This window comes from Porcisia hertigi, chromosome 5, assembly GCF_017918235.1.
Source record: "Porcisia hertigi strain C119 chromosome 5, whole genome shotgun sequence".
In the NCBI taxonomy this organism is placed as follows: Eukaryota; Euglenozoa; class Kinetoplastea; order Trypanosomatida; family Trypanosomatidae; genus Porcisia; species Porcisia hertigi.
Window position 1 is genome coordinate 270,543 of NC_090564.1, and position 25,726 is coordinate 296,268.

At 58.6% G+C, this 25,726-nt stretch overlaps 7 protein-coding genes across 7 annotated transcripts; all 7 read left to right on the forward strand.

Moving 5' to 3' along the window:
- Positions 1-1,085: 1,085 nt before the first annotated feature.
- JKF63_07402 (uncharacterized protein) lies at positions 1,086-2,060 on the forward strand (the record flags this gene model as incomplete). Its single annotated transcript, XM_067903341.1, has 1 exon — positions 1,086-2,060. The coding sequence occupies one exon, from the start codon at positions 1,086-1,088 to the stop codon at positions 2,058-2,060; it is 975 nt and encodes a 324-aa protein (XP_067759651.1).
- A 1,251-nt stretch (positions 2,061-3,311) lies between these two features.
- JKF63_07403 (uncharacterized protein) lies at positions 3,312-5,810 on the forward strand (the record flags this gene model as incomplete). The annotated part of the gene is made up of 1 exon (XM_067903342.1): positions 3,312-5,810. One exon carries the CDS (start codon positions 3,312-3,314, stop codon positions 5,808-5,810), a length of 2,499 nt encoding a protein of 832 aa, XP_067759652.1.
- Positions 5,811-7,032: 1,222 nt separating this feature from the next.
- JKF63_07404 (uncharacterized protein) lies at positions 7,033-12,522 on the forward strand (the record flags this gene model as incomplete). The annotated part of the gene is made up of 1 exon (XM_067903343.1): positions 7,033-12,522. The coding sequence occupies one exon, from the start codon at positions 7,033-7,035 to the stop codon at positions 12,520-12,522; it is 5,490 nt and encodes a 1,829-aa protein (XP_067759653.1).
- A 1,210-nt stretch (positions 12,523-13,732) lies between these two features.
- On the forward strand, positions 13,733-17,560 carry JKF63_07405 (uncharacterized protein; the record flags this gene model as incomplete). Its single annotated transcript, XM_067903344.1, has 1 exon — positions 13,733-17,560. The coding sequence occupies one exon, from the start codon at positions 13,733-13,735 to the stop codon at positions 17,558-17,560; it is 3,828 nt and encodes a 1,275-aa protein (XP_067759654.1).
- Positions 17,561-19,580: 2,020 nt separating this feature from the next.
- On the forward strand, positions 19,581-20,024 carry JKF63_07406 (uncharacterized protein; the record flags this gene model as incomplete). The annotated part of the gene is made up of 1 exon (XM_067903345.1): positions 19,581-20,024. One exon carries the CDS (start codon positions 19,581-19,583, stop codon positions 20,022-20,024), a length of 444 nt encoding a protein of 147 aa, XP_067759655.1.
- Positions 20,025-21,967: 1,943 nt separating this feature from the next.
- JKF63_07407 (uncharacterized protein) lies at positions 21,968-23,074 on the forward strand (the record flags this gene model as incomplete). Its single annotated transcript, XM_067903346.1, has 1 exon — positions 21,968-23,074. The coding sequence occupies one exon, from the start codon at positions 21,968-21,970 to the stop codon at positions 23,072-23,074; it is 1,107 nt and encodes a 368-aa protein (XP_067759656.1).
- A 710-nt stretch (positions 23,075-23,784) lies between these two features.
- Positions 23,785-25,206, forward strand: JKF63_07408 (uncharacterized protein; the record flags this gene model as incomplete). Its single annotated transcript, XM_067903347.1, has 1 exon — positions 23,785-25,206. The coding sequence occupies one exon, from the start codon at positions 23,785-23,787 to the stop codon at positions 25,204-25,206; it is 1,422 nt and encodes a 473-aa protein (XP_067759657.1).
- Positions 25,207-25,726: the final 520 nt, after the last annotated feature.

The window sequence follows — 25,726 nt, forward strand, 5'->3', positions numbered from 1 at the left end:
TCTGCCTGTGCACATGCGTATGCGTGACTCTATATCATCTCCCTGGGACTTGCGTTCAGGGAACGGGTGCTCGTTCTCTCCCCCCCCCCTCTACCCTCCTCTCCTCTGCTTTGCCTCCCTTTCTCGTAAGTAGCAGGCGGTAGCAGCAGCTATCGTTGCTGCTCCTGCCGCCGGGTGGTGGAGGTGCCACCGACATGCGTAGTTCAATCTTCATGCAGTACCCAAAGAGCACACACACACACACACACGACTACTAGAGAGGGAGAGAGAGTGAGACCTCTCTCCCTCCCACTCTCTCATCCCATTCGAACTGATAAGCGACCAGAAAACAAATAATAACAATGCACATCTCTTTCGTCGCTATGTGCCGCCATGATATGCTGGTGGCCTCCTCTCTGTCACCAGCCAACACGCATCTCGTGCCTCCTCTCTCTCTGTCTCTCTGTTTATTATTATTATTATATCCTCCTCCCCTCTCACGCGCATACGCAGCAAGGCCTAGTCTCACGCCCCACACCTATAGGCACACATACACACACAGTCACAGCCCCTACTCCGCCCCCCCACCCCTTCCCATCGCGTACGCACGCATACAAGCCATCATTCACAAATCTCTTCCCCGTTTCTCTTTTGTTGCTGCCCTTTTTTTTACTACCGCCCCCCTCCCCCTCCCCCTACCCTCCGCCCTCTCACCCACCAGACGCACAGCAGAGCACAGTGCACACATATTGGGCTGTTGTCTCCCGCATCTCCCCTCTCCTTCCCTTCTCCCACCCGCATTCGTTCTCCAGTTTTGCTTTTGCTGCTGTTTGTGTGTGCGTATATATATATATATACGCTTCTAGCGGCTTCTCCGTTGGTACCTTGTGATTGTGGCAGCGCCTGCTCTGTCGCTGAGCAGGCCCCCACCACTCCCTCTGACCATCCCTCCTCTTTTTTTTTCGACCCTCTTGATCATCCAAGCCTGAGGCCAAGAGTCGAATACAGGTGAGCCCATTTTATGTTTCTTAACTGAGGAGAAACTCAGCATATTTTTGTGTGTGTGTGTGTGTGTGTATGCAGAACCGCGGGTGGGCTAATCAAAAATGATGTCGTCGGATAAGCTGCTAGCGAAGGTGCCTCAGTCGTGGATGCCGCTGGTGCGGCCGTTCCTGCAGCGCTCACACGAGTTTGAGGACAGGGAGCCACTCGTAGCGTATTTTCTATGCACCCACGTCGCCTTCGTGTGCATGCGGCTGCGAAAGAAGGACGACAAGGAAGGCACTGCCTTTCTCATGACCTTGCTAGACGCGCTAGAGGCCTCGAAGGCAAAACTCGGTGAACAACTGAAAGGTGTTGATGGGCGGACGGTGCTCACCAAGTTTGCGCTGATGATCTTCACATGCGCAGATGACGCGGAGCGGACAGGCAGCGCGACCATGGCAATTGTGCGTCTGTTTTACACCGCCTCCGTGCTGTTCGAGGCGACGGCGCAGTTCACCGAAGACGGCACAATGGACACGATTGCTGCACAGAAGAGCAAGTATGCCAAATACATCGCCGCACGCATGAAAAAAGCCCTCGAGACGAAGGAACCGTACGTGAGTCCCAACAAGATGGAGGGTGTCGAGGATGAGGCCGTCCACGGCAGCTGCGCCAACGCCGCTGGCCAGGCGCCAGGTTTCACCGCCGCCCCGGCAAACCACTTCATCTCCTCATCGACGCCGCCGCCCAGCGCTGCACAGTACAACGCATCCCCTCCATCGTCCGCGCCACCCCCGGCGACGGCCAAACTCGACGCGCAGCAGCAGCCACCGCCGCCGCCGCTGCCGCCGCCGTCCACGATGAACTCGTACGCCCCACCGCAGCCTCACCAACTACCCCCACCGCAGCAACAACACCCACGTGCCCCCACCAGCCACAGCAGCGTTGGGGGAACCGGTTTTAAGCCCTCTGTGGACCAGATGATCGACGCACAGAAGCTGGCGAGCCAAGCGGTCAGCGCACTCCAGTTTTACGACTCCGATACAGCCAAGCAGCGGCTGATCGCAGCGCTGCGGCTGCTAAACGGGGCCCAGTGATGGCAAAGGGGTAGCGGGTGGATCACGGTATATCGTTGACCGCGGTGCTCCACACAGTGACGGACAAAGCGACTAAACCAAAAAAAAAACACCAAAGGACCGAGAGAAGAACCGTGCAAAAAAGAAAAAGGCGGAAAGATAAAAGTAGAGCAATCCAAATGCGCATACTGCAAAGCTACGGCGTAGCGTCCCCCCCTACCCCTCCTCCCCTCCTCCTCCTCCCCGTACACCGCCATCATGGCCATGTTCAAGCATTACTGTGCTCAACGTGGCACACTTTTTTTTGAAGATGGTGAAGAGGTTGGCTACCTGCATCGAGTGATGGGCCTTCGTGTGTGTGTGTGTGTGTGTGCGTGTGTGTGTGTCTGGTGCCTTATCTTGGTAGTTCCCTGTTTCACTCTCACTTTTTTTTATCTTTATTATTCGTTGTGCTGCTGCTGCTGTTGTTGTTGTTTTGTCTTGTTGATGGTGATGGTGGAATCAACTGCAGTCCCATGGATGGGGAGGGGCGGCGATCATTATGGTACGGGGAAACGCGGGCTCCTGTGCTTCTCTCCCTCCCCCTCCCCCCTCCCACCCCTCCCACCACCACCACATCCCACTACACTCGTTTGTTTGTTTAATTTTTTTTTGTGGGTGTGTGTGCCCTCGTGCTAATATTTGCATCACCAGAGAGCGAAAAAGGAGAGAGTGCAGTGTCAAATAAACACACCAGGATGCACAGCTGTGGACAGACAAGCGGGGGTCTTCCCGTCCGCCTGTCTGTCTGTCTGTGTCAACGCGCGTGTACGCTTGTTTTTTTTAGTAGGCCCCAAAGTCGGGCAGCACAGAGGGGCGGAGCCGCCATTGACAAAAAAAAATTTTTGAACGTATCTCTAAAAGAGTCGGGGGAAGGGGGAGCTGTCCCCCTGCCGGATGTCGACTGTATTGAACACTGGCACACCCACGCACACACCCACGCACACACACATATATATGTGTATGTATCTATATGTATACTCAACAGCATCCACCTCACTCCCCACTTACACACACACACACACACACACACACACACACACACAAATACCGAAGAGAAAACGTGAGACAAGGAGAAAAAAAAGTAGAAACTGGATTCCTTTTCTTCTTCTTTTTTCTTTTTTGCTGTTGTTCTCTCAGTCCAGCGCAGAGGGGTTGAGAGAGAAGGACGGAGGACGGAGGGTTGGTTCAGATACAAGTGTCAATCTAGGCTCCTCCGACAACATCGCTACAATGATCGCCTTTCTGCTGCAACTGCTTGTCAGTGTTGGACTGCCGCTTGTGGCGTTTCTTCTGTATAATCATCTCGCCAACTCCGCCCACGCACGTCGCAAGGCCTCCACCACCACCACCAGCGCTGCTGATGGCGTAGAAGACATTGAAAACTTTACTCAAGAGGTGCAAAGGGAACTGAAGCAGCTCGGTGTTGCCTTCTCGCCTCCCCCAGAAGCACTGGTGCAGTCCGCACCCCCACCATCACCGCCGGCACAGCAGATGACGCCATCGCCGACAGTGGTGGCCGCATCCTCAGTACCATCAACCTCACCACCGGAGATCCTCATTGCCTACGCAACGCAATCACAGAACTCGCTGGCGCTGGCACACAAACTTTTCTCCCTCATCACGGCGCAGTTACAGACAACGACGACGACGATGACGACTGAAGGTGCCGTCTGCCCCATGGTTCGGGTGATGGAGATGCGTGAAGATGAAGAGGCCAACAACACCGCCTCAAGTCCTGCGCCTGCCATTGCGCGTGTAGGCAGGCAGAACGTGTGCCGCGTCGATACGCTGCTCGAGCAGAACCAATACGCCCTGATCATCTTCATAGCCAGCACGTATACGGACGGCGTCGCGCCGCCACGGTCGCAGGCATTCGAGGCCATGTTGAAGGACGCCTTCGAGGACCACCGCGTCCCGCGCGACACGCTGGCCCGCAAGCGCTTTGCCGTCTTCGGTCTCGGTGACATCGCCTACGGTGAGCGGCGCTTCAATACCTTCGCCAAGAACCTCCACGAATGGTGCCGCGGCCTGGGTGCACCGCCGTTCGTGGTTCCACCTGTGTACGCCACAGAAGCCAAAACACAGTCGCTGTTCCGCATCTTCTCGACAACGCTGCTGAACTGGCTGAGCCGTGCCACCTTTGAGGCAGACGGCACGGTGATCGTGAGGAAGAAGTCCGAGATGGCGGCAGCAGGACTTGTCGCCGCTGGTGCGCGCACCAGCAAGGCCGGTAGAGCCGCAGCCACAACCACAAAACCCTCCACCACATCCGACGCGCGTGAGGCAGCTTGTGGGAATGAGGACGGCTCGTGTTGCTGTCAGGCATCCCCGGCTTCAAACGATGCGGCCGCCAACGAGAACAGCGACAGCGAGGACGAGGACGGCGACAACGCGGAGCAGGACGACATGGACGATGTTGAGGATCTCGTGTGGGACGGCACCGACGACGCCGAGTTTGACCTCAACAAGGACCCGAACGAGCTGCCCGAGCTGCTCTACCCGAAGCTGCGCCAGAGCCTGGAAAAACAGGGGTACCGCCTGGTTGGCTCCCACTCGGGCGTGAAGCTGTGTCGGTGGACCAAGTCGATGCTACGTGGTCGGGGAGGGTGTTACAAGCACACCTTCTACAACATCAACTCCTCCCAGTGCATGGAGATGACACCGAGCTTGGCGTGTGCAAATAAGTGTGTCTTTTGCTGGCGCCATCACACGAACCCCGTCTCGCGTCACTTTCGCTGGAAGCAAGACCCACCGGAGCTGCTCATCGCGCAGGGGATGGCGGGGCACTATCAGATGATCAAGCAGATGCGCGGCGTCCCGGGAGTAACACCGGAGCGACTGGCCACGGCCATGCAAATCCGTCACTGCGCGCTCTCCCTCGTCGGCGAGCCGATCATGTATCCACAGATCAACGGCTTCTGCGATTTGCTGCATGCGCATCATATCTCCTCCTTCATGGTGACGAACGCGCAGTTCCCAGAGCAGCTGCGGGATCTGAAGCCAGTCGTCCAGCTCTATCTCTCCATTGATGCCCCGACACCAGAGGAGTTGAAGCGAATCGACCGACCGCTCTTCGAGGACTACTGGGATCGCTGTCTGAGCTGCGTGAAGGAACTCGCAAAGAAGCCGCAACGCACCGTGTTCCGGTTGACGCTGGTGAACCAGTACAACACCGAGAACGTTAAAGCCTACGCAGACCTTGTCGAGATGGGGAAGCCTGACTTTATCGAGGTGAAGGGCGTCACGTACTGCGGCACGAGTCCCAGCAGCACGCTCAACATGAAGGACAACGTGCCGCGGCATGATGAAGTAATAGGCTTCTGCAAAGCGATTTGTGCCGAGATGGCACGCCGGCAACCGCACTACCGCACCCCGCAGATGAACAAGGTTGCGGAGGGCTGCGGCGGCAGCGACGACGACGAGGCAATTGTCATCCCAGTCGAGGAACGCAACCGCCCGTACCACGTGGCGTGCGAACACGAACACAGCTGCTGCGTCCTTATCGCACTGGACAAATTCTTTTTCGATGACCGCTGGCACACGTGGATCGACTACGAGCGCTTCTACGAACTAGTCGAGTCGGGGCGCACAGACTTCACATCGCTGGACTACGCCGCCACGACGCCCACCTGGGCCACGTACAACTCGAAAGAGAAAGGATTTGACCCGGAGCAGACACGCGTGGTGCGCAAGAATGCGCGACCGACAACTGTAACGGCTGGCTGCTAGGCCGCGGGCAGAGCGGAGCGGGAGGGGAAAGGAGGGAAGAGGTCCCCCAACATGTGTTTGTGTGCAACTGACTCTCCTCCTCCCCCCCCCCCCCTCCTCCCCCTCTCGGCCCCACAGCCTCGTGACGCGTATAAGGCATGCAGCTATTCTTGTGTATGTATGTATGTGTATACACACACACACACACACACACACACACACACACCGGGCGGGGGAGAGGAGACGAGGTTGGGCGCGTCATGCGGTGCTCTCATGGGGACTTCGCGGCGCCAATGGCTCGTCTGCGTTATGTTTTATGCATGAGTCGTTTAAAAACTCATCGAATGGCCGACCTCGCGATCGAGTTGGTGCTTCGTCGCCCTAAGTGACACACGTGTAAACGGGTATAAGGGGGGAAAACAAGAGAAGACACAGGCAACACGCCATATTGCCACGCACGAAGGGTGCGCTGTGGGGATAAATGGCATGGAAAAAAAAAAGTGAAAACGTGCTTGTTGAGGGGTTCGTGGTGTATAACGAGAGAGAGAGAGAGAGGGATGGCGGCTGCAACACAAGTTATAGGTAAGGCGCACACACACACACGCACACATCTGAGAGAGATTCTTTCTCCACACTTGAGCGCTGCACAGGTCCTCTCAGCCACCCCTTGGTATTCCATTCAGTTACTCGTTTCTATTTATATTTATATTTTTATTTTTTGTGTGTGTGTGTATTTATATACACACACACACCTACACACACAAAGAGGGCGCTCTGGACCCCTCCTGGAGAACGCAAAGGGAGGGAGAGCGAGTAAAGAGTGAGCCAGATAAGTGGTCGAGCTGAAGGCACATCCCCGTGGATCACCACTTCAATCACAGCCTCCGCCACGGAAGCCCACATCGACACATTGATGCATACTCACACTACCTTCTCCAAGGCTTTCCTATCTCTTCCTCCTCCTCCCTCTCCTCACTTTTTTTCCTTCATTCTTTTGGGATAACCGCATCAGAGCAACCACACACAACACATCTTCACTTTATTGTCAGTGTGGTGGTGGTGGTGGTGGATCTGCGCTCTTTGTGCTGTCATCTCCTCTGGCATCCGTGAGAGAGAGACAAAGAACCCGAATGGGTGTGTGCATGTGTGTGTGTGTGTGTCTGGGGAGAGAATGGGTTTGACCTATTACGCTGGCCTATACCTACCAGTTCGTCGACACCCATAACGCCCAACCGCCACATCCATGGCACAGCAGACAGACCTGCACTCGACAACCCTGCAGCAGCCAACTGAAGGCATTCCCCCGCTTTGCGCTTCAAAGGATGGTGCGCCGCCCTCTTCTCTCCAAAATACCAGCGGAGACCGCTTCGAGGGTGAGCAGGACTTCTTGCAGGATGCCAGCAGCAGTCCAGAGAGCACGAACAAGCAGAAACCGCATCCCCTTGCGCGCCGGGTGCCGACGTCCCTGCACACAGCGACGGACAAGAGCCTTGGGACCTCGACCGAGACGACAGCGTCGATGAGCGCCACCGACATCGCTGACCACTCGCCATCGCAGCCGCAGAGGTCGCAGCACACACCCGGGCTGGCCGTCTCCGCCGGCAGCTGCAGCAGGCGCACAGTACACAAAGACCTCGCCACCTTCATTGAGTGGCAATCCGCGCACGACACCGCAGCAACCGCATCAGTTGCCCCGCCAAAAGAATCGGCAGGCGCCCGAGACCCGCAGCAGCAGCAGCCGGCCCAAGCCTCGGTCTCTTACGCAACGGATCCCACTTTCACTGGCCCCCAGAAGAGTAGCGCGGCTAGCATGCGGGCCGGTCAGCCTCCCGTTGCCGCCTTCACCACGAAGGCATCTGAAACCCCCAACACGTACCCGGAGAACCCGAAAGACCAAACGACGGTGCTCGACTCTAATAACGCCAAAGCGGGAGTGAAGAGTAGCTGTGTGGATGCCGACCCCTGTAATCCACTGCAGGAGGACACGGAGGTGGCCGAGGTGGGTGCGCTGGGGCGGCACCGCCAGCAGCAATACGACACGACAGTTAAGCTCCCTGCTAAGAGCAGTACGGCGACGGTGGTGTCACCGAATGCGGAGACAGTGGACTCTGAGAATGTCGCTGATGCGGCCCCGCTGCTGTCAGAGCCCCCGCGGCGCGACGAGACACGCAGCGGTAAGGCGGAACTGGATATCGTTGCCGCAGGCGACGGCGAGGAGGTGGCTGATGGCCACCATAGAAGCGTACGCCGCCACACCACTGAGACGCAGGCCTCTGTACAAGAAGATGACCGCCTAGCCATCCACGAGACGCGCTCTGCCACACCGCCACTGAGCAAGAGCTCGCCAGCGCGGTCGGAAGGCAACACCACTGAATTGGCGGCCACAGTCAAGGGAAAGGAGGAGGAGAACGACGGCGTGGCTGATGGGGGCATGACTACATTCGTTGCGGTGCGCGTGCGTCCGCGAGCATCGCTGCTAACCCACAATGCAGCATTGTCAAACGCAGAGCACGATCGTCCACGCAAGCTCCACGGCGCTACGTTGAGCAGGCAGCAATCCGCGAACACGCAAGCGGGGTCCAAACTCGTAAAGACGGAGCCCATCGATGCGGATGGCCCCAACACGACAGAAGAAGAAAGCTGCGTGAGGGTCGACGCGGCGAGTGGCTCTATTCTCTGCGTCCCTGTCGCTGCAGCGAGGGTCTCTGGGGGGGCGAACACGATGGAGACATCGGCAGCAAACGGCTCTGCTGTAGAGCAGCGAACTCGTGCCCTTTCCTTCCACTTTGATAACGTCTTTGACGACCGCGCGACGCAGGAGGATGTCATGGAGATCATCGGCAAGCGCGCGGTGGCGCGCGTGCTCCAGGGCTACAACGGCACCGTTATGTGCTACGGACAAAGCGGTAGCGGCAAAACACACACCATCGCTGGGCTGAACGGGGGAGTGATTTCAAAGAGGACGCTGCGGTGGCTGGCGTCACGGACGGCGTCAGGAGAGGCGTTGGAGCACCACGAGGACGACGACGACGACGATGATGATGGTGAGCGGATGCGCGTCGCGGCGAATATTGGACTGCTTCCCCGCATGCTACACCGTCTGTTTCTCGAGCTGGAGGCAAAACACGGTGGCGGCAAACGACGCCCTAATGAATCCGCAGCGCCGCCACCGCCGTCGTCGTCGTGGCAGGTTACACTCAGTGCACTGGAACTGTACAACGAGAATCTGCGTGACCTACTGCCTGGTGACTTACTAAAAGAAAAGGGAAAGGTGGCTGACAAGGAGACCTCTCACCCATCCGCCGCGGCACATCGCCACAGCGACAGCGGGCCATCAGTGGATGGTCGCCGCAACAGCAGCGACGACGACGACGACGACGATGAGCCTGCGGCATCACGGCCAACCGTCAACACACTGGAGAGCAATTCCATGGCAGGGTCGCCTGTCAAGCGCGGGTGTAGCCAGCCGCCTATTTCCTCATCATCGTCCGCGGTGTCCATGCGCAGAAGTGTGTCGCAGCGAGTTGGGGCCGTGGGCGGGAACCCCGTAGCGAATAGGGGTCGCCTCACCTCCCATAATAGAACCAGCCCAGCCACGGGGTCGTCCAAGAGGGCATCCACAAGGTGGGCCGCGCAGACCGCGACGCGGGAAGCGACGCCTCTCCAAATACGGCAAGAAGTGGCACCCGCACGTAGCGCAGGGGGTGATACCGTGTACATCAAAGGCCTGCGCGAGCACCGAGTGAACGATCTTCAGGAAGCTATGGAGGCGGTGCAGCTAGCGCTGAAGCAGCGGCATGTGGGCAGCACAGCGCTGAACCAAAAAAGCAGCCGCTCTCATGCCTTTTTCTTTGTGCGCGTGGAACAGCGGGAGCACCGCTCTCTGGACGAATCAAAAGCTGTCTCCTACACACGCCGCTCCACACTGACCCTCGTTGATCTCGCCGGATCGGAGCGCGTCGGTCACAGTGGTGCGCACGGCCTGCGTCTCAAGGAAGCGCAGAACATCAATCGCTCTCTCTCTGCACTGGGAAACGTGATGCGTCAGCTTAGCTCGGCATCGAGTGGATCGCCCTCGAACCCCCTCATGCCCTCATCCTCCAGCGGTGCTGCATCGCTGACAGGCCCCACAGCAGATCCACACATCCCATACCGCGACAGCAAGCTCACACACATCTTGCAGAGCAACCTCGGCGGCAATGCCATCACGTTTCTGCTGTGCAACATATCCCCAGACCTGCGTGATGCACAGGAAACAATTTCTACTCTGCGGTTCGCGAAGCTTTCGAAAACCGTGAAGAGCCACGCGAAGCTCAATGAAACAGCCACCTGCACAACAGACGCGCAAGCGGCGGCAGCGGCGCTGGCGAAGATACACCAGCTCGCCGGTGACGTCGCCGCCGCCCAGAACCGTCTGAAGCAGCTCGCGACGTACACGTGGTGGCTGGAGGGACACCTCAGCTACTTCGCCGCTGCCACGTTCCAGCAGCAGTACGCCAGCACGCTCAACGCCAGTGCGGCGATAGGAGCCATCCCGTCACCGCCTCTCTCGCATGGTGGCGGCAGTGCTCGCGGTCTTCTCCACGAGACCCCCAGAGCGCCGAGGGTGGTGTGCAGCAACAGCAGCGGTGGGGCTGGGAATGCCGGCGTCAGTAGCCTCGAGCCGCTCATGAGTCTGGAGCGCGGCATCGAAAATGAGGAAAGAACCCCCCTTGCCGCAGCACAGGAGTGGTGGTGCCTTGCCCCGCGGCCACCGAGCCCACGAGTCGGAGCCGACGACGACGGCGAGGAGGAGGTGGGTGGTGGCGGCGACAAAGCTGTGGAGGAGAGCGCATACTGGGACAGCGCCTCAGCCCGCGCCCTCCTCTCCCCTACCTACCCCATTACGCAGCGGCGCATGGAGCTACAGCGAAAGCTGATCGCCGCCGCCTCCGCCCTCAGCGCTGGTGCCACGGCGGGAGCAACAACTCTGAGCCCACGTCTGGCAGCAGCGGGCACCTCTTTGATGGCGCTCCCCTACAGCCCCGCCGCGTTGCCGAGGCCCCGCTCTACAGACTCCGCAGTCGGTGAGGTGGAGTCTATCGTGTCTGACTGCGCTGTCGACGACACGCTCCTACTAGAAAGCGTGCAATCGATGAAACACGGTCTGCTGACTCACGACTCTCCGGCTAGGGGAGCCATAAAAAACAACGCTGGAGGAGACATGCTGGCTGCGGCGGACGCGCCGCAGAGCCACCACCACTGCAGCACAGCGAGCACCGCTGGCATTGGCACGGGCAGAAGCAACAGCGGTGGAATGGCGACGGTTCAAACTACAGGGCCCATTGGGGACGGCGTCCGTCCAACCGCAGAGAAGATGCAGACATTAGCCAGTCATCCCCCAGAACCACAGCGGGAGCACGAGCACCCTCTTGGATCACCACTGCTCTCCCTCACGACAGGGTCAAAGCGACCGCAGCCGCTGCAATCGGAGTCCTCTGTAATAAAAGCCGTTGGGGCTGCCACCTCTCACGAGCGGCCCACGCCGGCAGCGTCGGAGGCGTACGTGATGGAGTTGGAACAAGCGAATGTGCTGCTACGCTTGCGCCTTGCCGAGCAACAGCGACTTCTACGGGAAGAGGAGGGCCGCGCACACGTCACCGAGAGTCGACGATCGACGTATGTGCCGCAGCCGGCGCGGAAGGGTGTAATGAAGGATGCCCCCGGGGAACCCTCCGACGTGGTGTCGGTGACCACGGCATCTGCAACGGCGATGCCGTGGCCGCCGCACTACTCCCCTGTGTCCGCTGATGCCTCCCTTGAAGCTTTCCTTGCGCGCTGTGGCTTCGCCGCGATGGACCCCTTGGTGATGCGTGGCGCAGAGGTGTCTCCACGGCGCCTAGCCTATATGTATCAGCACAGTAGTAGCAGTAACCCCGCCTCGGTGAGAGCCCATTGTGGTGGCGGCACACACGAGTACGAGCACGAGCACTTGGCCAGTGAAGACAAAAGCGAGGGCGAAAAAAGGTATCGCATTGCGGCGCGTCGTGCCTCAACAACAATGTCGCCCAGGGATCTCGAGGGTGTGCACGGAAACACCGCCTGCCTCGACAGGGACGTCAAGTCCATTGATGTCGCCGGGGCTTCTATCGGCACACCACGCACACATTCTAGGTTGGGGGCGCCAGTATCGTCCAGCAAGAGCAGTGGCGGCATAAACGAGAGAAGTGGGGCGAGAGGAGACGTGGGCTTTAACAGCGGTGGCAGCGACGCCGATTGTGCCTCCTCACTCACCGCCTCTCTGATGAGCTCTGCACCTCCTCTGTGGACGACACCACCACAGTCTAAACAAGGCGGATGCCTCTTCACTGTGTACGACTACCCCCCCTCTTTGATGACATCGGCACGCGACAACGACGGAACAGCCCAAATGGCGCGAGCTGCCGTGCACCAGCGACAGGAGGAGGAGCCACGCGACACACCGCTATTGAATGAGCTGGGCGCCTACACCACCACCACCACCACCGTCGATGATGAAGATATGTTGTTTGCATGTCTTTCGGTAGACTCCCTGCATCAGCCGAGCACCCCAGCCCGTGGCAGCGGCGAACAGAATCGAGGGCTTCTGGAACGACTCCGTACAACGTTCGCTACAGCGCGTGCCTTGCGAAAACACGAAGATTTCAGTGGTTTGGATGACATGAATAACCTCCCCGATATGGAAATCACAGCGCACGAACACCACCGTCAATGATACGAATCGTAATTTTTTTTTTTTGGGGGGGGGGGGGTAAAGCCTGGCACTTGGGAACGTGTGTGAATTATATATATATATATGTGCGTGTGTGTGTGTGGCCCCGTACCACAAGGTTAAAAAGACTGTACGCGCACTCGCCTTTGCCGCTCTCTCTTTTTTTTTTCTTTCTTCCAGTGTGAATGCCCGCCCCCCACCACCACCGACAGCCGGGGACACCCTTCTCCCTCCTGCTCTCGCCCCCTTCCCCCCCCCCTCACACACACACACACACACACACACGCACACACACACACGCACACACACACCTTCCTTTGCTTCTCTCTCTTCGTTTATATCTGCACATGGTCGGTGTGGCTGTCCGTTGTCGCTATGCGTTTTGTTTGTGTGCATGTGCGCTCTTTGTAGCGCTCAAGTTTGTATGTATGTATGTGTGTGTATATATACATGTACATGTATTTACATTGTCGTTTGCTCTTCGCCTCCCCCCCCCATTCCTGCTTATACCCACACACGCACCCCCACCCACCCCATCCCCCCTTACTCCCTCCCTCCACCTCACCCCATCCCCCTGCACACACACACACACACACACACTTTGTTTTTGTGTGTTGTTTCCAAACGATCGCCTGCGTTTATTCTGCGTCAGTTAAAGTTTTTTTGATGTTGTTTTGTTTTCTCCTCCTCCTCCTCCCCCCCCCTCCCGGTCTTCGCTTCATGTAATGCCCCCTTTTTTGTTTGTTTTTTTTTTTTGCGGAGGGGGGCGGGGGGAGGGAGGGAGGGAGGGAGAGGGGGTGACATGTTTACTTGAACTGTTTATATAAAGGGGAGGGAGGGAGGGAGAAGGAGAGGGACGGTCTCTTTGTTTCTGATGAAAAAAAAGAAAATGTGTGGTTGTTGTTGTTTGGAGGAGACCTCGCCTTCACGTAGGCACACTCCGCACCGGCCTTCGTGTCCACAGCTGTAGAACTGGGCGATGCCCGTCATATCCCCTCCATCCTGACACACCAGTCAACTGCTTCCCCATCCGACATATGCAACAGAGATCGCCTCGCCTCCTCGGAACGAACGAATGCGATACATGGATAAACACCGCGCTCGGCTCGTTCGCCCTGCCCCCACCCCCCGTACTCCTCCTCCCCCTCCTCATCCTCCTCCACGCTTTCATCTAGCGCTTCAACAACCTAATACATAAAGAGCTGTGCCGGCCATGTGGCCTACTGCTGCTGATGCAGCTGCACCCCCCACCATCACCATTGGGGCAGCGCTGCTCCCAATGGGCGACTCGCGAGCAGGACAGGAACTGACTGCGCCTACGTGGGGCGCTCACCAGCAGCAGACGCGTACCGTGATAACGTCGCCGTCCCCGCCCATGTCCACGTGCCGCCGCTTGAGCTACAACAGTGCGAAGACATGCAGCAACTCCCGAAGCCGTATGCGGGCGTCGTCGTCACCCGTTGGTCCATCCCCCTCGCGCCACCGCCCTTCTTCACAGCAACCGCCGCACCAACAACACTTTTGGCAGAAGCGCGTAACCGTCACCGAGGTGGACAGCACAACTGTTGATCGCTGTCCTTCTGCTGTGGCCTCTGGAGATGGCGTCGTCGACGTCGTAGTAGCTGGCGCCTGTGCCAAGCAGAAGGACAGTCCGATCGCTGAGGAACCCCGCTCACCACTCATTCGCATCGGCCCATCGGCGACGCTCTCTTCACCGGAAGCCGCACCGGCCGATGCGGCCACGCAGGTGACTGCTGGACCAAACCACTCTGCAGCAGCAGAGGCGCGCGCGCGGCCGCTTTCTTGCGAAAGCGGAGCTGCAGGTTTCGCGACCCTCGAAGCGGCACACATAGCCCCGGACGCCTGCGAAGTGAAGAGCAGTGACGGCGATGCCTCTCCCTTCTCGCTCGTGCTCACTCACCGCACTCTGAGCAGCAAGGCGACGACAGAAGGTGACGGTAGCGCTTCACTGCGCTCGGTACCCGTGCCCCAGTCAACTACAGCCGCCGTCACCATGATGCATGGACAAGTGGCGGGCATAAACAACTTATCGTCGCCGTCGTCTGCCGCCGCCTCCCCTCGCGCAGCAGCGCCTCGGTCTCTGCCAGCCCGTCGCCACAGCACTGGGGCCACTGCCCCCACGAGCAGCGGTGTACCGGTCGCCCAGTCGCAGCCGCGACACGCTGCGCCTCCTCCGAAGCCACGCCGCAGCCGGTCCGGGAGCAGTGGCGTACGTGGTGCCGGCATCACCCTCATCAGCACGCTCTTCCAGCCAGCACCGACGCTGCGCAACATCGCCGTCGGTGTCCCTTCGCCTTTCTCGGCAGGGCAGCTGGTCATGCCTCGGAGGCCGCAGCTGCAGCCACCGGTCGGTCCCGCAGGCAACGGGGCGGGCGGGGCGGGATCAAAGCAGAAAACCACCGCAACGATCATCACAGCCGCACATCAGCGTGCACCTGGTGTGGCGGCTGCGCAGGACCGCCTTCAGCTCCCACGTCGGTCGCGATTGGCACGCACTCCCTCCACCGACCACGTCACCAGGGGTGACAGCGCTCGCAACGCAGTGTCGTATGCGTCCTCGTCGCTGTCTAAGCGTCGCCCATCTATCATTGCCCACGGGGGCTTCGCCGAAGCCCCTGTGGGCCAAGCGACCGTACAGCGCTCGTCACGGCGGCGGCGCTCAAGCACACCATCCGAACCGCTTCCCATCTACACAGCCCAGGGAACGGCTGGCGGCATGACTTTGATGGGGCGTAGTGAACTGCTGCGCCCCGGCAAGGGCATTCCTGCCGTTGTCCCTGCCACTAGCGGTAGTGCTGCGCCCCACCAGCATTTTCTGCGAAGCAATTCCGCCCCCGTGCATCATCCGCGCTGGGTGAACAGCCGCGCCAGCGCCGCTGTGCCGAGCCACGTCACCAGCCGAGGCCTCCGCGCTGCGAGCGGATCGACTGCGCCTGCAGTGGAACCGTCCCCCTTTCTGCGCTCCGCCTCGGTGACTAGCGTGCGCCAACGGCGGTCACACGCCACCACCACCGCCACCTGTCCCGCCAGCGGCTCTGCGCCAGTGCTGAAGCTGACTAGATCTGCGAGTATGCGGTCAGTGCCGCGCCGCAGCCAGAGCTGCGACCGCACAAGCGCTACCGCTCGCAGCCGCTCTGCAGGAAAAGGCGAGTGGGCCTCACTGCACACTGCAACGGCCCCAACGACCAGCAGAGCCTCTAACGTGAGTGTGCCTAGCACTGCTTGGCGCGGCAATGCTGGTGTCACCCGACCCACCATCAATGGCACCGCGGGTGCTGCTGGCACCCGCGTCCGTCCTGTGGTATCCACAGCCACAGGGGCAGCCACAGGGTCGCGTCGTCTTGTTGGTCGTCAGCCCCGCAACGCCGGCGGCCTTAACGTGGTCTCGGCCACACCGTCGTCGATGGTGTCGATGGAGGAAACCAAAGCGTTTCTGCAGGACTTCGAGCGACTCAACCAACGCGAGTTGGCCCTATTTGGAACTCTGCTGGCGACGGTGGCCAGTGAGCAGCAGAAGCGCGGCATCGCCAAGGATGCTGCGCCGCGGGTGGACAAGGCGGACGCTGGCATGGCATCTCCGACAGGAGTCATAACTTCGTTGAAGGATGTCAGCGTGTGGATGTGCAAGCGCACCGCCCCAAAAACCTCCAACCAGGAAGAGAAACATGCAGAGAAAACCTCGGACGCGCCGCGGCCGCCGCCGACGCCAGAGGAACCAGGAGTAGGAGTGCAATGTGTCTCGCAGGCCGACGAGGAGCTTATCGTGTTAGTACGTCGCTCCCACAGCCGCAGCCCCACCGCTCATGCCCTGACACCGCTGTCGGAGACCCGTCCGAAAGCGGATCCGCAGCACCAGAAGCAGGCAGAAGGGATGCCGCCGCCGCAGCCGGTCGAACTAATTCGCAGGGGAGAGAATAAAAATGACCGCACTGTGGCAAACGAACCGGCACTGCTACGCCATCCACTGCCGTGTCTGTATGGAGAGCAGGACACGGTGGTGGCTGGATGCCCTGACAATGGCGGCGCCGTTGTCGTGTATCCTGGCTCTCGAAGCCCATCACCAACGCCGCCACCGCCACCGCCGCCGGCCAACGCTACTACGCTGGGTAAGGAAAACGACCAACAGACGCGCTCCTTCAACTCGTCGATCCGCGCCTCTGTTCTTTCCTCATCCCTTCCGACGAGGACGACGGCGACGGGCGCAGGAGCGTCGCAGAAACAACCAGTGAGAACATCGCCGACCGCACGCGATGGCATACACAGCGGTGGTAAGCTGCGGCCACGTGATCCTACCGAGACGAACACACCTGCGAACCGTAGCGTCTCCAAGGCCGCGCTGGAGGTCGAAGTGGCGGCGGCCATGTCAATGTCGATTCCTATTGTGTATAAGGAGCCACCGGCAAACGCTGCAGCTTCGATGCACAGTCGCCGGCCCTCTGACGGTGCCCATGGCACCCAAGGTGCCGGCCGACGTCGCTGCAACCTCAACGGTGACAGACACCTCTCGCCTGCCCCAAGTCCGCGGAGGCAGCTCAGCGTTGCGAGCTACACCGATATCATGCGCTGTCACGGCCCTCATTGGCTCGAAGGGTCGCACGACCGCGGTGGTGTAAACTGGAAAGAGGAAAGAGCGCGCCTTGCTGAGAACCCCAACGCTGCGGATGCACCGGTGTCGTTGCCATCTCCATCGCCGACAGTCTCAGAGGCGGCAGCGCCACTAGCGGCTCTCAAGAAGGCGAAGGAGCTAGCTGCTGAGCAGGCCGCCGCTGTGCGGGCCGAGGCAAGAGCAGCGGACAAATCCTACAAGACGGCAATGCCAGGCCCATCCACGTCACTCTCTGTGATCTCCTCTGCTGCCTCATCCACGAGCGACCGTGTGAGCACGGGCCGCCAGAGTATCCACTGCGCGAACGGGGAGGCAACAGAAATCTCGACGGTGCGTGTCACTGCCTCGCAGCTGCGACTTCTCATTGAAAGCTCGCGTAGTGAAGCGAACATCGCACGGTATCAACCTCCGTAGCCACAAAGGTGCGCGCCTGGATGCACGTGTGTGTGTGTGTGTGTGTGTGTGTGTGTGTGTGTGCATAGCTGCTCCATCACACACTCTCCTGTTGATGGTCCTGGAAATCGTTGAAAGTAGACAAATGGGATTGGGGTAAGGGGAGAGGGGGGCAACTTTGAGGTGGCCCCGCTTACCCACCGTCACCACCCCCATTGACGCCCTCCCTTTACCTGGCGATGATACACGCACACCGCCCTTCCGAGCCTCTTACACAAACCTGCCGTTGTGGTACTCATCATCTCGGTGGAATGGAGGGAAGAAGGGGGGGTACAACGGTGTCCTCATTGGAGTTTGGGGGGAGGGGGGAGGGGGGAAGAGGAGAAAAAGAGGGGGGAGGGGGCATTTTTTTTTATTCGTGTGTTGTTCCTGTCCGGACATGATGTGATGTCGACTCGCCCTCCCCGCCCCCCTCCCCTCCCCTTTGCCCCCCCCTCCCAATCTGCGGTGGTGGGTGCCTTGATTACAATGCGATACATGAAGTGTATCCGACTGGATACGTCTCGGTGCCCATTTGTTGTGGTGTTTCTTCCTTTGGTGCATGGTGCATTGCGTGGCGGGTGAGGAGGGGGAGAGGGAAGGGAAGTCCCCTTTTTTTCCTTCGCCGCCACACACACGCACACACACACACACACACCACCACCCCCTCCGACACCGTTTACAGCTCACACCCCTCGCCACCTCAATATGCCTTGCGCTCGCTTCCCCCCGTTTGGTCACTCGCCCTGCGTGTGTGTGTGTGTGTGTGTGTGTCTTTTTTATTAGAGATATTCCTAGTCAAGGACTGGGTGCTGGGTTAGTAGCGTTGATTCGTTTGTTGGGTTTGTATGTGTCTTCACTTTATAGATATATATCCCCGCCCCCGGGGAAGGGGGGGGGGGGGAGGAGAGTTGTGTGACCTCGTCGTACCCCCCACACACACACACACAACCACCACCACCACCACACCACCCCTCGTTTCCACGCCATATTGAGGCTCTCTCATTAACAGAGAGAGAGAAACGGGTGGTGGTGGTGGGGGGGGGGGTGGTCCAGGCGAGACCTATCGTTGTGTGTATGTGTGTGTGTTTTGTTTTGAATGAAGCGTTCAATCTGGCGTACCCCCTCACTCCAACGCCAGAGTCCCGGTGGGTCCAGTAAAGACAACACTCACTATTCGTGCACTCTCAGTCCTACAGTGCGTGTGCGGTGGAGGAGCGCCGGTGGCGACATCGCTCTCCTTCACTGTCCACCCCCTTGTCCCCCCCCCTCCTCCTCATGGGATAAAAAAAAAAGAAAACAGGGCGTGCGTTGTTCGAGAAGACGGTGGTGTGGAGAGAAAGAAAACGCAACCCATCCCATCCACGAGCGCGCGCGCAGACACGCCAAGGGCCGCCTCTCCTCTCTCTCCCTCCCTCTCCCCCCATTGCCCCGAGGACAGCTCAGTCGCGGTCTCATGTGTAGGTGCTGGGTGTTGCGTGTCTTCTGTTTATGTGTGATGTCTTGGTGCCATCCCCGCCCATCGTGGCGCGACATCACCACGATGGTGGCAACAACAGCGAACTGTCTACTACTACCCCCCCCCTCCTCCTCCTCCCCGTTCAACCCCTTCCCCGCAACAATATATAAATATATATATATATATATCGCTACAAATCTTTCCTTGCGTTTTTTTTTACTCCGCTGACAGCTACACCCCAGTAACCCCCGTACTTGGGCAGCCAACTATCAGCCGTGTGCTTTCTCACAACACCGCCATCGTCTAAACAAACGTCTCTCTCTCCTCTCTTTTCTCCTCCCCTCCCCCCCCCCTTGTAGGCATCACCACCACTTCATCATCTGTTCTGTGTTTGTCAGTGTAGAAAAGCCTTTTTTTTTGCTCGAGTAGATTTGTGCATCACCCCCTCGTCCTCCTCCCCCTTCGTTGTTGTGTGTTCTTCCATCACTCTCGGTAACACACGCACACGCGTTCCGCCACCAAAAAAAAAAAACTCAGATATCAATGCTTTCCAGCGCCCTTCGCCGCTCCGCGGCTGAGGCTCACGGCTCGGCCGCGAGTGCCGTGACGACGATCCCAAGCATCGAACGTGCCAGCCCTTACCTACGCTTCAGTACGCTGCGCGTGCACCCGCACCACGAGCCCAACTTTCGTGCCCGCCCAGTAGGGTGGAAGGCCTGGAACAGCAAGCAGTACATGGACCCCTGGGCACCCTACCCGCTCACGTCGCCAACCCGCCACGTTGACCGCCCGTTTGCGGGCATTTGGTTTGGCATGGGTCACTTTGCACTGAAGGACTTCTTCGGCCCGCTGCATTGGAAATTTTGGGCCCGCGTGTCGTTCTTCGGTGTTCTTGGTTGGGTCTACACCGTCAGCACCTACGCGCTACGCATGCACCGCAACGGCTGGGAGTGGAAGAACCGTGGCGCCGTCTTCTCCATGGAATAAAATCGAAACATATATATATATATATATGTGTGTGTGTGTGTACACTCAGGGGAGGCGTGGTCGAGTGTGAAAAGGAAGAGGAGTCATTGGAGAAAAGATCAATGGACGTGTCATACGAACAGCATTGGAGCGTGTGGTGTCTGTGTGTCTGCGCGCGCTGTGGAGAGTAGAAAAGGGCAACCGAGTAGGTGGCAGAGTTGCACGAAGCCATCATGTGAGGATGCTGGCGGTCGTCGTCGTGATGATGATAAAAAGCTCATGTCATGACCACCATCCATCCCACGCTAAAAAAAAAAGGGGGGGAGGGGGGCAAAGAAAGAGAGAGAGTGTGTGTGTGTGTGTGTGTGTGTGATGATCCACGCAGCCTCTCCTCTCAGACACTCACACAACCCCTCCTCTCCTCCCCCCCCTCCCCCCCCCATCGGCCCCCTCAAGACCCAATCGAACTCCCGTGCACTCGGTTGTTTCATTGTCTACTCCTATGCACTCGACTTCTTCTGTGGCCGTATTTTGATTCTGCAGAAGTGCTTTTTCTTTCCCCGCTAGTAGGTAGTGGATATGTATTGCTCCACACACACACATACACCAATCCCCCCAATCCCCCCTGGAACGGGAGTGAAGCTGGACAGTGGACACACTTTGGGGAGCTTCAGAGCAAGAAAAAAAAAAGTGTTCGTGCGCGCGCCGTGTTGACGCTGACGGAAAGGCAAGAGGAGGAAGAGGCGGCGGCGGCGGCGAAGTCCAAACATAGGGGTAAGAGGCTGTGTGTGTGTGTGTGTATTTTAGGAACTGGATCACGGCATTCGGTGGGTCGCGGTGTTGACGGGTGCCTAAAGGGCAAATGAGGAAGAGTGGCATCTCAACTCACGGACACACACACACATGCACACACACACACACACACGCCGTACTCCTCACTGTGTGTGTGGGTTTTTTCCCCCTTCTTTCTCTCCTCTTTTTTGCTTGATAAATTTTATTAGGAAGGAACGCGAACGGAAAAAAAATTCAAAAGGCGACATAAAACACACACACGCACGCACACACACACACACAGGCACAGCCACGCACGCACCCCATTCCCTGTAATGTGTGCGTGCGACTCTATCATCACTCCCCACCGTGTGGTGGTGGTGGTGGTGGTGGTGAACGGAGCAAAGCAGTGAAAAACAAAGGCACGGCATGTGTGGATGTGTCTAGCCGATCTCTCAGCGGGCACCAGCGGTCATGCTAGAATCTGTGGTGACAGCATACGAACTCTTAACTATACACCGACAAAAAAGGAAAAAAAAGAGGCACATGCGCGGTCGGGCAAAGAACATGCAGCACCGTATAACGTCGGGACCGCTAGCAAACACCGAACAATACACGCCGCCTCCACTTGTCCCCCCTCTCTCCCCCTCTCCCCCTCCCCCCTCTCCCTCTGTCTTCTGCACGGACCTCACTGAGACGTACTCGTGCTGGAGTGTACACATACGCCACCACGCTAGACGGCGTGGCTCCTGTGGACACACACTCTGCGGTTTCCGTCGTTGTTGATCGATTACGCATATCTTTTTTTTATTCTTCATCTCCTCTGTGCCGTCACACACACACACACACACACACGCACACACCTCCTCGTCCACCTCTCCGTCGTACACGGCCTTGCTGAGCCTGGAGCGCGAAGGGGGGGAAGAGACACAGCAGCGACAGTGAAAAGGAGAAAAGCCTTCAAGAACGTCTTTGCAAAATAATAAAGTAAAACGTGAACGCGTTTTCTCCGAATTTTTTTTGGAGTGCACTCGTCTGTGTCTGTGTCTGTGTGTGTGTGTGTGTGTGTGTGTGTTGCGCCGTAAATAACGGTTACACACCTCCTGTTAATAATGTTGCGGCGCACACCCTCACTCTCTGCCGCCGTTGCTGCAACAGCGGCACTCGTCTCTACCCACGCTCACAGCAGTAGTATGGCACGCCCTGCTGCCTCTTCGGCCTGCCTCCTCCAAGCCTTGCGTCGAAGCGTCCTGGCGTTTAGCAGTGGCCATGGATTGGCGCACATGGCGCGGACCTACGCCACCACAACCCCGCCGCTGGGCGACGATCGCGGTGATGCTGCAAAGGGAAATACACATCTAATGGGTGGTGACCATGCTGACGCTGCCGCCGCCGATCACCACCACCCACCGACGCTTCGCAGCGCCCTGCCGCCAAGCGCTGTAGAACTGCCCGAGGAGTCGTTCCTCAAGTGTATCGACAAGGAAATCTTTGACGAGAAGGTGCGGCTGGACAAGGAGGATGGGCCGCCGCCGGTGCCGTTGGGGTGGACGATGCACCACACGGAAGGCACCAGCTTCATCTACGGACGTCGACTGTGGATGCCACCGCCGCCGTCGTCGGCGTCGGCGTCAAGCTCACGGAGTGGGGACGCCGAGGGGCGACGCAGTGATGCCGGTGAGAGCGCGACCAAGGAGCGCCAGGAGGTGGAAACGGCACCACGCGCCATGGAACGGCATTTCCTGCGCATCCAGCTCACCGCCCGTGATGCCTCGCTGGACCCCGAGTGTGACGTGCGCGGCGAACACTTCCCTTTCTCGTTTTTTGTGCAACGCGTTCGTCATGAGAACGACGACGGTGGTGGTGGTGGTGGTGGTGAGATGGCGAGCAACAGCAGCAGCAGCAGCGAGAAGGACGGTTACATCAAGAGCCAAGATTCCTTCAACGATGACTCATTTGAGGAGCACACCTTCTATCACGACAGTATCGAAGCACGTTGCGACGTCGTTGATGGGGAGCTGATTGTCGACGGCGTCGTCTACCACGGCCCTCCTTCCTTCTCCACATCACCAGCCTCGTCCGGTGAGCCACAGCCGCAGTACACGAACCCATTTGCCGGATACACAGGGCCAAACCTAGACGAGGCCGAAGAAGAAGTCCTCGATGGCATTCAAAGCTGGTTGGCTGAGCGCGGTGTGGATGACCAACTGGGCGAGTTTATAGGGCAGTACTCCTTATGGATTGAACAGGCGGAGTACGAGCGGTGGCTGCAGCAGCTCCGTGACTACGTAGCGGCCTGAAGGCAGCTTCTACAAATGGGCGAGAGAGAGAGAATACAGCGCGAGCGCGCGCGCACAAAATGAAAAGAGGAGAGGAGAGGGAGGGGATGCCGTGATGTGGTGATGGCAGTTGACGCAGAAAGGATTTGCCGCATCAGCCCGCGAATGTGTGAATGGTGTATGTTTGTGTGTGTGTGTGTCTTGCATGGCAGGTGTAACTCCGTGTGGCACGCCCCCCGACACACTCTCTCCCCGCCCCTGCCCTCCTCTCCCCCCTCCTCCGTTTCCCTCGCCGCTGTTATCGTTTATATTATGAAGTGTAAGAAAATGAGGAAGGAGTGTTGTGTCTTACTCTCTGTCCCCTCTTCCCCCCACCACCACCACCACCCAAAAAAAAACAAAGAAGTGGTCCGATAGAAACACACACTCGCCGAGAAAGCCAAACTCAAAGTGACGGTTGCGTATATATATATATATATGTGCGTGTGCGCGCTCAAGTGAAAGCGGGCAAACTCCCGGGAGAACAAAGGTCTCCCCAAACATCAACGCCTCCCCCTCCCTCCCCATCCATTACCTCACACCAACCTCCACGTTTTACGCATCCCCACGCATAGATGGCAGCTTGAGCCCATACGCGTACACCCCGCTCTTTTCCTCCTCGGCATACCATCCCCTCCCTCTCTCCCCCTCCTCCCCCGCCTCACAGCCGGCCGCACACAATCCCCCCTGAGATGCCGCCGCACTCCGCAGCGCCGCCGCCGCCGCCGCCGCGACCGGACCCGGTCACGCTGGACCAGATTTTCGCCGAGCTCACTGCAGTGGATGTGTCGTACAACTCCAAGGCGTATCACCTCATCGCTCTCAGCACGGTGGCCTTTCACCCGTCCGTAAAACTCTTCCTTTTTGAAGATCCCGCAGCAGCAGCAGCAGCAGCAGCAGCGTCGACGTCTTCAGCAGCAGCAGCAGCAGCAGCGTCGACGTCTTCAGCAGCAGCAGCAGCAGCAGCGTCGACGTCTTCAGCAGCAGCAGCAGCAGTGGCAGCGCTCAACAAGGGACGGCGTGAGAAACTCCTCAAGAGCATCGCCTTCATGCTGGCGCAACGTAACAACGCGATTTGCCACGAATGCAGGTGGGAGACGGTCTCGCTATTGGGGGAGCTGTGCCGTATGGAAAGCGCGCATAGCGGGGCGCCAACGTCGGCGTTGGGGCAGTTGGAAGCGAAGCTGAACAAGTACGCAAAAGAAAATCTCGAATACCTCGCGCAGCTGCCGTGGTTTCTGCCGGCCATCAACAGCATCATCAAAGCAGGCGGCGGTGCCGTGGACGAGGAGGCCAACGGTGAGGCAGACGGGGCTGCTGGGGAAGCAACACAAGTGCAACAGCAGCAGGGCGCTAGCGGTGCTTCTGCGGCTGTGGCGGCCTCCTCCTCCTCTTCCCCCTCCCCTTCGCGCTCAGCCCTGAAAGAGAAGCTGAAGGCGACGCAAGAGGCCAACCGCAACGGTGGCGGTGGCGCCGACGGCAGTGGAGTCAGGGCTGAGGGCGAGGACGAGGATGTTGTGATCGCACTCCTTGACATTCGCCGTGCGCTTCCCCGGTGTCGCCGCACCAGCAACAACAGTGACGGCGCCCACACCGAACACGCGAATGTGGTTTTCGAGTGGTCAGATGCAAACGTCGAGCAGGCGCGCGATCTCATGTTCGTGGACGCCTCGACCTCAATGTTGCACCTTGTGCCCAACGTCACCCGCAGCTGCAGCGACGTCTGTGCTCAATGCCAGAAGCGGGCACCGACGGCGGTCGCCGCCGCCTCAGCGGCCACACCCCTGCTCCGCTGCAGCAGCTGCAAAGCCGTATATTACTGCACTGTCGAGTGCCAGAAGACGCACTGGGCGACTGTGCACCGGACACCATGCCGTGCGTATAGGGAGCGCTGCGACAGAATCCTTGAGCAGTACTACGCCTCCAACACGGCCAGTGGTAAGAAGAAACGCCAGATGGACCTCAAGAGGGGCGAGGTGGTCATCTTGGAGGTGCCGCTGGAGCCGAGTCTTTTTTTCGAGACCCGCCGTTACCTCTACGACCACCGCGATGAGTCATTCGCCCACGTGGACTACTCGGACTACTTCATGAAGTACACTGTGCGGGGGTCGTAGCAGGCCCTCTCCATGTGTGTCTGTGTGCGTTATAGGTGTGTGTTGGGGAGGAGGAGAAGGGGGGGGGGTTCGTGGGTGGAGACGAGAGATTCAGGGCAATGCGATCTCATGTGGTGCCCACAAGTGCACCAAGCCCTCCCCCCTCCCCCCCCCCCACGCACGCATACATGCACACATGCATAGAGAGAGAGAGGGAGACGACGACTACATTGATCAGTCTTCGCTGTGCGGGAGTTCCCTCTTCCTGCCGATCACGCGCCAAACGAGATAACACACACGTCCCCGAATAAAAAGTAAAAATGAAAAAAAAAAACAATCAGAGCCCATCTCCATTGTAAGTAATGAGGCGGCAACGTACTCACGATCATCGAAAACACAAATCGCATCCGCTGAGCCACACGCCTACAGGTGTATCTTACACACACCACATCCCCCTCTTTTTTTTCCTGCTTGTTTTGTTTTTCTATGAAGGGGGAGTTGGGAAAGACGAAGAGCAGCAGCAGTGGCGGCAGCAGCCGCT